The sequence below is a fragment of the Oryza glaberrima genome, chromosome 12 (assembly GCF_000147395.1).
Source record: "Oryza glaberrima chromosome 12, OglaRS2, whole genome shotgun sequence".
In the NCBI taxonomy this organism is placed as follows: domain Eukaryota; kingdom Viridiplantae; phylum Streptophyta; class Magnoliopsida; order Poales; family Poaceae; genus Oryza; species Oryza glaberrima.
Genome location: NC_068337.1, coordinates 14,556,482 through 14,567,957, shown reverse-complemented (window position 1 = coordinate 14,567,957; position 11,476 = coordinate 14,556,482). Strand labels below are relative to the sequence as shown.

The 11,476-nt window shown below is 41.8% G+C and overlaps 1 protein-coding gene across 1 annotated transcript; it reads right to left on the bottom strand.

Moving 5' to 3' along the window:
• Positions 1–2,149: 2,149 nt before the first annotated feature.
• Positions 2,150–10,789, bottom strand: LOC127757291 (nuclear pore complex protein NUP1-like). The gene is made up of 9 exons (XM_052282792.1): positions 10,325–10,789; positions 9,935–9,984; positions 9,428–9,522; positions 8,043–8,148; positions 6,722–6,991; positions 6,012–6,092; positions 4,540–5,103; positions 4,086–4,462; positions 2,150–3,811 (listed from the first exon to the last, which is right to left on the bottom strand). Exons 1-9 carry the CDS (start codon positions 10,677–10,679, stop codon positions 2,527–2,529), a joined length of 3,183 nt encoding a protein of 1,060 aa, XP_052138752.1. The 5' UTR covers positions 10,680–10,789; the 3' UTR covers positions 2,150–2,526.
• Between the last annotated feature and the right edge of the window lie 687 nt (positions 10,790–11,476).

Genomic DNA, 11,476 nt, shown 5'->3' with positions numbered 1-11,476 from the left:
CGGCACCACTGGTATAATACTCCCTCCGTTTCACCATCTAAGTCATTCTAGCATTTCCCACATTCATATTGATGGTAATGAATATAGACATATACATCTATTTAGATTTATTAGCATTAATATGAATGTGGGAAATGCTAGAATGACTTAAATTGTGAAATGGAGGGAGTAGAACATAAGGAGGCGATTGGAGGAAAGACTTAAAAGAACACCATATATAGCAGGATGAACAACAGGAAGATCTTTACAAGTTATCAACGAAACATAGCCATAGGTTCGCTGGAATCAAAGAATTTTTTTTTACCTCCACGAGACGACCAGTTAGCTAGGATACCGCCGCCTTCTCCTTCTCTTGATCCTCATTGACTTGCATAAAGTATGTACACTAGTAACATCGCTACTCATTTCTATTTTATTTTCTCCAGTTACTCTCTGCCCCTATCTGTAGCTTTCCCATCAACATTACAAATGTGAAATGTGATGCCCTGTACATGGCCAAGGTGAATTATACTCTCAGAAATCTTTGGTGCCTAGCTAAAGAAACAGAAAATTCCCATGTTTATTCATATTTGAATTTGATTGACTCAACAAACTCCAGTTTTCAGTTTTTCAATCAATTCCCCTCCCCCGTCCCACCCCCTCTCTCTCTCTCTGTATTAAAATAAAATTCATTGCCGTTTCTGATCAAATACAAAAGAAAGGACAAATAAGAAGCGGAAGGAGCAAATCAAGAAGACGATGGACGTGACCTGGTGGCGGTGAATCGGCGACGGCGCTAGGGATGGATCGGCACGGGGGCAGATGGGGCGACGGTGAATGCTCGACGACGAGCTTAGGGTCGGCGGCGGCGCCAATCTGGCGAGGCTGGAGGTCGGATATGGCCGATCTGGTGGAAGCGTGGACGACAAATGACGCGGGGCAGGTATGGCGGATTGGAGCGGCCATGCTGCGGGGCGAAGTCGGTGGCGGAGGGGACAGGGGTGCCGGGCGCAACGATGTGCGAGGGAACAGAGGAGGAGCGACGGGGCTGTAGCAGCTTGTAGCGGCCGCACCACGGGGCGAAGTCAGCAGTGGAGGGGGACGGGGGGCGCAGCGATGTGCGGAGGATGGCATGCGACGGCGGCGGGTTACAAATTGCGTGCGTGCTTTTCTGCCGGTGAACCCGCGAGCAGCTCCGGCGGGCGCGCGCCCGGAGTCGGCGGCGGATCCCGGTGCGTGCAAGGAGGCGGCGAGGTAGGGCGCGCGACTACGCGAGGTGGCGGCGAGCGGCTTCGGCAGGAGGCGGTAGGCGGCGGGCTGGCGAGCGAAGAAACTTTTTTCGTTTTCTTTTTCGCTTTGATCGATCCCTAACCGCTGTTAAGACGTGGGAGATCGCTAATTGCAGGGCAAATCCAACTCTTGGTATGAGCCGTTGGATGAATAGATCTAAGGATCAGAAAACATCTTATTTAATGAACTTACGTTTCATGCTTTGTATTTGGGTAGAAGCAAGAATTATGCCTGTGGTAGATGTATTTTGACCATGGTTCAAAATCTCATCTCAGTATATGTGATATTACTCAGAAGATTAATTGTTGAGTACTAAACTCCAACAAGGTATAGATTTTTCCTCGATTTCCGTTAGCACGTTTTTCAAACTGCTAAACGGTGTATCGTGCGAAAACTTTCTACATAGAAATTACTATAAAAAAATCAATTAAATCTATTTTTCAAGTTTTTAATAATTAAAATTCACTTTTGCTACACTTAATATTCATCTTGTTAGAGAATCTAACGGAGTCTAAGTACGAGATTTGTTAGAGGATGGAACTGGATGTATATGTACTCGATCAGAAGTACATCTGTCCACTATCTGGCCTATGCACCTACCTTTGACACGTATATATCTTGAGATGTGCGTACTTTCAGAAGGAAACAATTACTCCCACCTCAACAATTTTTTCCTGGTGTTTCTGCCATCGTGCTCGTGCCGTGAGCCAAAATCAATTCTGAATGACAGGAAATAAACAAAAAGTTAAAACCTAAATACATGAGATGGTACACGAGAATGCTTTATCTTCATAACTTGTCCCTACAATCCAATTTCCATCTGAACACGAATAGGAATCCTTCGTCTATATGATGCGACCATGTAGTGGCATAGAGTAAATGAAATTGTACCCGTTCGACCATATATCGATATGGGAGAATAGAGTAGAAGAGGTACACAGAATCAATGCCAGGTTTGTAAGAACAGATGACATTCAAATTTTAACAAATTCGCAATGGTTCATGAGGATAAATCATACAAAAATTCAGTTCAAAAAACAGTCCATTGGGTACCTCCATAGCTCATGTGCCAAAATTCGGATCAGCCAAAAGAAAACACTGGCATCTTTGCCAGCTCAGGCAAACACTCCTGGTATAAAATGAAGAAATGTGAATTTCTGTTTGCCGATCGCCTCAGCCCTGAAAAACCAGAGCAATTTGCAATGCAGGCTGTAATAAGTTCTCATGATCCTTGTCCTTGACAGAGGACGAAGTGACTTATTTCTTTCGCTTAACTTTTAGAATTCTTCTTGCTGACTTTTCACTGTTGCCACCAGTAGTGCCTATTGAGAAGCCACCTGGGGATGATTGACTATGCTGGCCAAATTGGAACATGCCCGGTGAAGCGGATGTAGCTGAAGCAAACTGAGTTGCTGGCGTACTAAACAGAGTTGGAGTGGATGGTGAACTGCTTGGAAGACCAAAGGGTGAAGCTGCTGAAAAAGCAAACGGGTTCTTGTCCCCAGCCATCTGACCTCCATTCATCTGATCAGTTCCTGTACTTAAACCAACAGTCGGGCTCGGTGTACCAAAAAGTGGTGTTGTAGGTGATGCATTTGGTATCGTAGGCGTAGCTGAGGTAAATGAGAATACAGGGCTCGAGGTTGAGCTAAAAGGTGAAGTGGCAGGGGAGCCAAAAGGTGGAGCATTTGTGCTAGTTAAACTGTTGCAAAAAATTGGTGAAGATGCTGAAGCAGGTGTTGCAGAAGTAGTGCCAGAACCAACTGCAAACGAAAACACAGGGCTTGAGCCTGGTGCTGATGAACCAAATGCAAAGCTTGGCGAGCTCCCAGGATTTACTTTTTCTGAAGATAATAGGTTTGAATTGCTTGAAGTCTGTGCAGATAGTGAATTGCTAAATTGGCTTCCAGACAGCAAAGTAGACTGAGAGGAGACTGCATTGGATTTGCCCTGGCCTGCAAACGGACTTGTACTGCCAAACTGTGGAGAGAAACTAAAAGGGGCACTGCTGCTTGCTGCCTTGGATTTGTCTTGGCCAGCTAATGAACTTTCACTGCTAGATTGAGAAGAGAATTGGAAGGGAACACTGCCACTGGTGGTGATGGAACTAGATTGAGAAGTAGCACCAGCAAATATCATTGAGGATGGCGATGAACTGCCCCCAGCTAAACTACTCACAGTGCTGAATGGAGCTGTTATAGCAGGCTCTTGAATACCGCTAGATTGCACTGAAGAGGTTGATGTTCGGAATCCAGGCTGAAATGAGAACTTTGGGAACGAAGGTGTTGAAGAGCCAGCATTTGTAGAACAAACTGACTTGGTTGATCCATTGGAAGGAAATACAGCAGCAGAAGCAGATTTTGTTGTATCTGCCAGGCCATTGCTTAAGGTTGTTGGTTTTGAGGAGATGACGTTAAATACTGGATTACTAGTGAAAGAAACAATTTGCCCAGAGCTTTGAGAAATTGGTGGTTTATCTGTATTCGACTTTGTATCACGTTGGTTAGAAACTGAGGCTTCTTCTGAAACTGGTTTGAAAACCCTGGAGAGAAAAAGACATGTCAGATTAATGTGCTGGAAATAAGTGAGTATCCTCATAAATTGGAAACTGAAGCATAATTGGCATGTGTCAGACTACCATATCTCAACTATAAAACGATAATCAAGTCAAAAAACACTATAAAATGATAACATAAGTACTTATGTGTTAACCTACTTGGTAACCATTACCCATTTTCATTGCAAAGGTACTTCAAATTTAAAACTATGCTTTTGACTGTAACTACATCAGTTCAAACAACCAATCAGAAACTAACCTTGGAATACTTTCCACTGAAGTAACTGGTGCACTAGATGATGCAGACAGCTGCTGCTTCTCAACAGATAGTACAGGTGGAGATGCCAAAGTAGGTGTTGGAGGGGCCTGAGAATGGCCAGTCAGAGCAGCCGGAACCGGGAATGAAAAGCCATTTGATGATGCTAGGATTTTGTTTCGGTCAATTTCACTGGATAATACTAGATTTGAAGGAGCATGACTTCTCAAAGGCAATGTTGGAGGCTTCTCCTTGTTTATTATTCCAGAACTCATATCATTATTCTCTGGGATTGGTGATTGCTTTCTCTCAGTTTTATCATTTCCTTGGTTGAGTGACAACTTTGTACTTCCCCTACAGTTATCCATCTCCAACCAATCCTACAATAAAGAAAATGTCAGTATGTTGATAAAATATTATGTACCCTAGGAGGAAAAAGGTGCCATCCATACATTACCTTGGGCATCAATTTAGCTGATTTGTCAGATGTAGCATCAACAGTATTGCTGTCTTTTGCGGCGGAGGTAAATTTAGCAGCGCAGTTGGAGTTATTAGGTAAAGACTCCTTAACTCGTGACGAAGATGGTTTCAAAAGACTGCCCTGTGCTGATACTTCAGTTTTCTGAGAAATAGGATCCTCAACATCTAAGATGTCCACATGCTTTTGCCTTGTTGCTAATGTGCCTTCCTTCTGTGAAGGAACTATCGTATCAAGCTGCTTCAATATCCTTGCAGCCATTTGAATTGACTGTGCTGGTGCCTGACCAAAACTGCTATCATTTGCTCTGTCATGTACACCACTTCGAGTAATATCACCAACTTTATCCAGACACCTACGTTTTTGACTTTGTACTGAGTGTTCCAAACCTTCATCAAGTTTGCTAGCATGACTACCACTATATCCATGGTGGCCTGACCGAGTTTGCAACAGTGGTGACACTCTGTTGTACCTCTGATGCATTTTGCGTATGGGACCAACAGAGGCACTCTCGTTGAGAGCAGCACTCTTCCTCTTCAGGACCTGCTGATTCATTATTAACAGTAAATGTTACATACAAGGTAGCATCAAATCTAAGCAGGTAGGACAGCAGCAAAGAACATTAAGTGGACTGTAGCCCACAAGTAAATTATGTCACCATGAAAATTTGCACAGGTATCCAATTCAAAATAATTATTAGGCATTTAAACAATGTTATGCACTATTGGTCATTTAACATAAAATATATATTGTCCAAATACTGTGTCACTAACTGCTAGCAATATATAAACTGTAAATCACATCCTGGAAATTAGTGTTTGCTATATTTATGCATTCGGTAACTACAATAGTAGGGTAAAACCTTAAGGTAGTGCAAACAGTGTAAATGCAGGGCCTGAAGAAGTTTAAGGTAAACAGTGCAAACAGTGGTGGATGCAGGGCCTGAAGACACTTGTAGGGACACCAGGCCTCACCATCACACAGCAAAATGGAGGGCATGTCATACCACTAGCGCTTGATGACGCCAGATGCTAGCTGAAGTTGTTTTTGCCCAAGATCTAGAAAACTTCTAGGTCCACCACTAATTGCCAACTACTATTACCAATTTACCATGATTAAAGAGGGTTCAAGAAAACATATTCCAGAGTCGTCTAGTTTATCTATAGATTTCAAAATAATAGCTTGTGTTTTACGCATAAAATAGGCAGCATCCGATCAAGAAAATCTGCAATTAACAATGTATCGTGTACTTTAAAGCAACAAAATTATGTGGTGAGTCAATCAGTAATCAATATTGAAGGTCCAAACATTTCATGTCATAAATCATTCACTAATCAAACAAAGAAGCCAAGATAAAAGTCATGCAGTAGCAGTTCAACATAAATCCAGAAGCCGGTAATAAACCCAAAACAAATTTACAGCAAAATAAGATTATGTTTTGTGATTAATACCTGCCTTCCAAATGTATGAAGGCTGCTTGGAGCCTGATATGGAGATACAGTACCAAACAAATCCCTGGAAGAAACAGCACTCTGAACAGATTGAGGAACTTGAGTTAGAGATGTAACCACATAGTAACAGAGATAGGGTATTGTGCTCAAGAATGAGAATAAAATAAGGCAGTATGTAGAGCACTAGCTAATTGCACATGTTTTTGATAGAAAAAGAACAATTATAAAATTCCTAATATTACTTAAAACAAATAAACTGATATTTGTTCGCTAAAAGACACATTTGGCATTGTTCACACACACTAATTAAATTTAACTCATATACTAGATATACATACGACAACTTGGTCACCTTGGACCTTTCCATGTTAAATTGTGATTTTAAGAGGCCAAATAAGAAAATAATGTATGGAAGGTTTATTTTCTACTAATGAAATTCAGAGAGAGCAACTGCAACAGTGTGGTAACATAATACTTGAATCAAGGTAACTTGATGATTGCCATGCTGCACTAAACAGATTGATTAAGGTGTAATACATTTTTAGTTGTCTCTTTGAGTTTCTCAAGTAGTCTGTGGCTACCTATTCAATTTTTCTATTTAACAAATATGCAAGATCTGATGTACTATTGTGCTCTTTGTGCAAATACATAACAGAAATACTGCGGGCATAAAGTAATTAGACATTAAATGAAGTAGGAAATAACAGAACCTTAAAATAAGGAGATGATGACATTTTGTATATTGCTGATCTATTTGGTGTCGTGTAGTTGCTCCCAAGACGATCAGAGGTGGTTGGAGCATGATTTCTTGCACTCGCGAGCAGAGAGAGGGTGGGAGGCCTCGTTATTTGTGTTGTATTAGCTTCTATCGATTTGGAAAGTACAGAGGGGTCATGCAATCTAAGACGTAATGGTGATCCCTTAGAAGATCTTGAACCCATGTATGCCTTTGCAAGTTCTGCAGGTGAAGCAACTTGATCCTGCAGGAATGAATAGCATGAGATTATGTTACCCTTGTAGTCACGGAACATATGGCATATCAATGGTATAAACAACAAATGTGTCAGGAGATAAAATAGTTCATGGTACGAGCTTTGCTATTTTGTGGCAAATGTAGATAGAATCGCAAGTGAAACTCATGTAGGAATAGAAAAAAGAAGTATGTGTACCAGGGACTACTAAAAGTTGGGTTTCTAAAGTCGAAAATTGCACGTATAGGCCCCTAAACATGTGTATGTGCATAAGTACAGGTTTAAACCATGCCTAATAAGCAACTACAGACCACTTATACAAGTATACCAAAAAAAAAAGTAGGATGACTTTGTTGACCCACTTATACAATTTTATGTACCCACTCAAATCCAGAGACCCAAGTGACCTGCAAAAATTTAGGGAATAAGGGGGACCTATGATATGCTTTCCTCAACTTCGAAAAAAAAATAACAAACTATTCTGCTGGTCAAGGGTTTTAACTCAACAATATGCCATATCTCTACTATTATAAAAATTGAAGATGTTTTTGCCAGTATTTTGGTATGTCATCCGGGTTTGAGTCGGTTTTTAAGTTCGTTCACTTTTAGAAATACAGATCCGTGTTTGAGTTGGATTTTAAGCTCATTTGCTTTTGGAAATACAGAAGGAGTCGTATAAGAAATATCATTAAAAAAACTCGCATGCTAACTTGAGATGATATACGGACTCTTGCAGCTTATGATTTTCGAAAAAAAATATCCAAGCAAATTCCCACAGTGAATTTTACCCTAGCTAAACCGTATAACAACAATAAAATTAAAATAGCATTTACCCATTGCAACGCACGGGCATTTTTTCTAGTATCTTAAAAATAAGAAATTATATTGTTGCTTCAACACTTTAAATTATGTTCTGTACAGTACAGTATGGGTGATTGTAAAAGAAATCAATTTCATCATATGAACAGGAATATTTAGTGAGCAACATGACTTGCGTATTAACAGAAGTGTTGAATGTTCTAAAGGAGAAATCAACAGGTAAGTCTCCAGATCGACTTGCCTTCTCAGGAAAATGCATTTTCTTCATATTACCAACTCCTGGAATCAATAATTTGGACCCAACCGTTCTAGATAACAACAACTCAGACAAATATTCAAATTCACTCCTGCAAGACAGAAAATTATTTGTAAGATAGAAATATGTTTTCGCATTTCTACTGTACACTTGGACATTAGCAAAACAAATTTGCAAGTTACAATGCAATAGGCAAAACAGGTATTCACAACAATAGGATCTAGCAAAGAAAACATGGCATTGCACTTCAACTCATACAGAAGCATGGAAGTATTAAAGGATAAATGAGGATTGAACTATCAAGAAGATGTGTTCCCCCAACTGCATTGCTACTCCATACAAATCATGTACGCAAATCATATACAACTGCAGGCTGATGCATTAACTGCTACAAAGAAAATGCGAACTTCTTTTTCTATGCAGGATGTATCAATTTTCTTAGTGTTCTCCAATGTATACCAGCCTAAATGGAACTACAATAAAGTAAGTTAATTGTGATGAGCATTGAGCCAAAAGGCTGAGGGCCATAGGCAGCCCATATAGAGATAAGATTATCAGTCAAAGATTAGATTGAGTCCTTACTTAAAGATCAAGTTATATAATCTATATAAGGATGGCATTGTGTCTATTATCATTAAGCAATGAATCAGATTAGTATAATTTCTTTCCTTAATATCTTCTTATCCCTAGTCTAAATATACATCCCTTCTCCAATAACCGGCGCCGCCCGGCTACCCTCCCAGTGGTGGTTATGCCATCATGGCCTCGGTTCATGACATTAACAATGAAGTATAACTTCACCACAGAAAATTGGTCTCGGTAAGTGAGAAAAAAAGAAGGGAGAAGGTACAGGAGAGAATGTGGTAGCATAAACAAACGTACGAGAAAAAGAAGACACGGGTAAGAAAAATTATCTAAGGTAACAGAACCTTCCAGAAATGTCAATGGTATTTTCTACAACTAACTAATACCAAGGTAAATGCCATACAACTGTCCATTTCTTAGTTCCCAGCTTTAGAACTGAAGTACACTTCTTTTTCTCCTAAAAAAAGAAAAACCAGTTAGGGAAACCCATGTTTTCTATAGCCTCATGGTTTATATTTTCTTGGTCACATAGAAATTATTATTAGTACAAATCATTTCATGGTAATAGTGTGATGCTGTGTTATGAACTTCATGGATGTACCCCATCATTGCAGATCAAGTTCAGTTCCTTAGGTGTATGCTGTATTTGGGGTATTATGCAATTAAAAGATACATCGGCGGTACCTATGCCTACCAGTTACTGAAATGCTAGCAACAAATCTAATACTGCTCAAATTACTTGCTAAACATGAGCCTATTAATGTTATACAAAAACAGGTACTTGCCTCGTGAATGTCCTCTGTTTCAATAGTTCTTCAAGATCCATAACGTCATAGCTATCAGACCTTCTAAGAATGTCATCTCCATCTTTGGCAGAATTCTGAGGATTGACAATGGACAGATTCCACATATAAAGCAACATGTGTTTAGGAACTTGATCATATGGAAGATTCAATAGGGTATCAAGGTAAAATAAGTAGCACTGGCACTGGACAAAAATGTAAGTGTGTAACTTAAGAAGACTTCATATGGTTACACATGTTATCTTATTATCCATTCAAAGAAGTATCAATTAATAAATCTTGCAAGAATAATAACGACCATATCTTTCAAGTGAAAGAGGTTAAATTCTACCGGCTTAAAATAGAAGTCAATGTTTTAATTTCTATATAAACTTATAGTGCTTAAAAAAGCATAGCAAACATCTAACCATGATAACTAGTAGGTTATTATCCGACAAGTACAACGTGGAATACGCAAATTTACAATATGCATTTACAGAGTCAGCTTACATTAGCCACGGTTCTGGTGCCCTCTTCTTCTTCTTCCGGAATGTCATCTTCTGTGCATACAAACAACAGGAAACTTTGTAAGTTTGCCAGCAGTCACTAACAACACGTGAACCGACAATCGCCACTTTGTATGAAAGCATCGATTACGCCGTCATCCCCCAATCGTCGGAAGAACGGACAAAATAAACAACAGCTACTACATAGTAACATAGCTAAGAGTCCATATGCAACGCAACATGCCGATCTACATTGATTGAAGCTACTAAATTAATCGACTACAGAGATTTAGAGTTGGTTTGGCCTATGCGAAATGATTGCACCAAACTGCACAACATCACACAACACCAACAGGGCCCCAACAAAGCTAGCGGCGAACGCGGTCAAACAAACCTAGAGGCGGAGGCGGAGGCGACGGCGGAGTATCGAGCGTCTCCGCCTGCGAGGGCGCCTCCTCGAGCAACTCGGGCAGCGAAGGCGGCTCGCCGAGATGCTCCCGCTCCCGCTCGTGCTCCGGCTGCGGCGGCGGCGGCTTGCGGAACACGGAGGGCAGGAGGAGCGAGGCGCCGCTGGCCACGAGGCGGGAGAACCACCCGCCGCTGCCGCCGCCGCCGCCGCCGAGGCGCGTCGCCGCGGATGCGGGGGCGGGGCGCGCGTAGGGCGAGGCGGCGGCGGCGCGGGACGGGGGGCGCCTCCGGATCTTGCCTCCGGCGCCGGAGCCGCCGTCGTAGGCTCCCCGGGAGGCCATGTGACGGCGCCGATGTGGAGGGGAAGGCGGGGTTAGGGTTTCGGGGATCGCGCGCTCGCGGAGGGCTAGGGTTTTGGGAGAGGCGAACGAATAACCGGGGGAAGAAGAGGCCCGTGGGGGACGGAGGGGGGATGGGGTGGGATGGTGATTACAAGGAGTTTCGAGGGGGTTAAGTGGTAAACGTTTTTTGAGGGCTCTTCCTTCCTGACGGCTTCATACTTTCGTAGGTAGTATGATGAACACGCGCAGCGATGTGTTCCGATTGATAATTCCCTTCTCTGCAAGGTTGCCTTCCTTATCATTTGAACGGTTTCTCTTTACTTCCATAATAATTCACGGCAGAAATAGAATTGGTATTTTATTTTTTTATGCTGGTATATTTGGGACATAAATTGCCAAAAAAATGATATTTTGAATCTTCCACAAAACTTGTTATATAAATGACCTATGATAAAAACTATGGTTAATTAGATCCATGCTACTGTAAATGTACCAAATTAGAAAAATATCACTACTATTTACGATATTGGCTAGGTGCCGCTGGAATTTTGGAAAATTGAATCCATGCCATCCCATCGCCTTTTCCGTCGTTCCCCCGTTAAATTCCTAACTCCGTGGTCCGTGCCGCCGTGGGGGCTGCCGGGACTAGACGCCATCACCGGGACATCGTCTTCGTCGCCGTCGAACCGGAGCACGCCGAAGCAAGCCATGGCGTCACCGTCGTCGCCTCGACGTCCTCTTCAAGAAGCCTCAAGAACCTTAGCCGGAGACACGGGGAACGGGGAGATCGGCCTTCA

Excerpts from the sequence above, each read along its gene's own strand:
- LOC127757291 (XM_052282792.1), bottom strand. The coding sequence starts at position 10,679 with ATGGCCTCCCGGGGAGCCTACGACGGCGGCTCCGGCGCCGGAGGCAAG. Across the intron at positions 8,149-9,427 it reads AAACAGAGGACATTCACGAG|GAGTGAATTTGAATATTTGT; the intron begins GCAAGTACCTGT and ends TCTGTCTTGCAG. Across the intron at positions 3,812-4,085 it reads TCAGTGGAAAGTATTCCAAG|GGTTTTCAAACCAGTTTCAG; the intron begins GTTAGTTTCTGA and ends TTTTCTCTCCAG.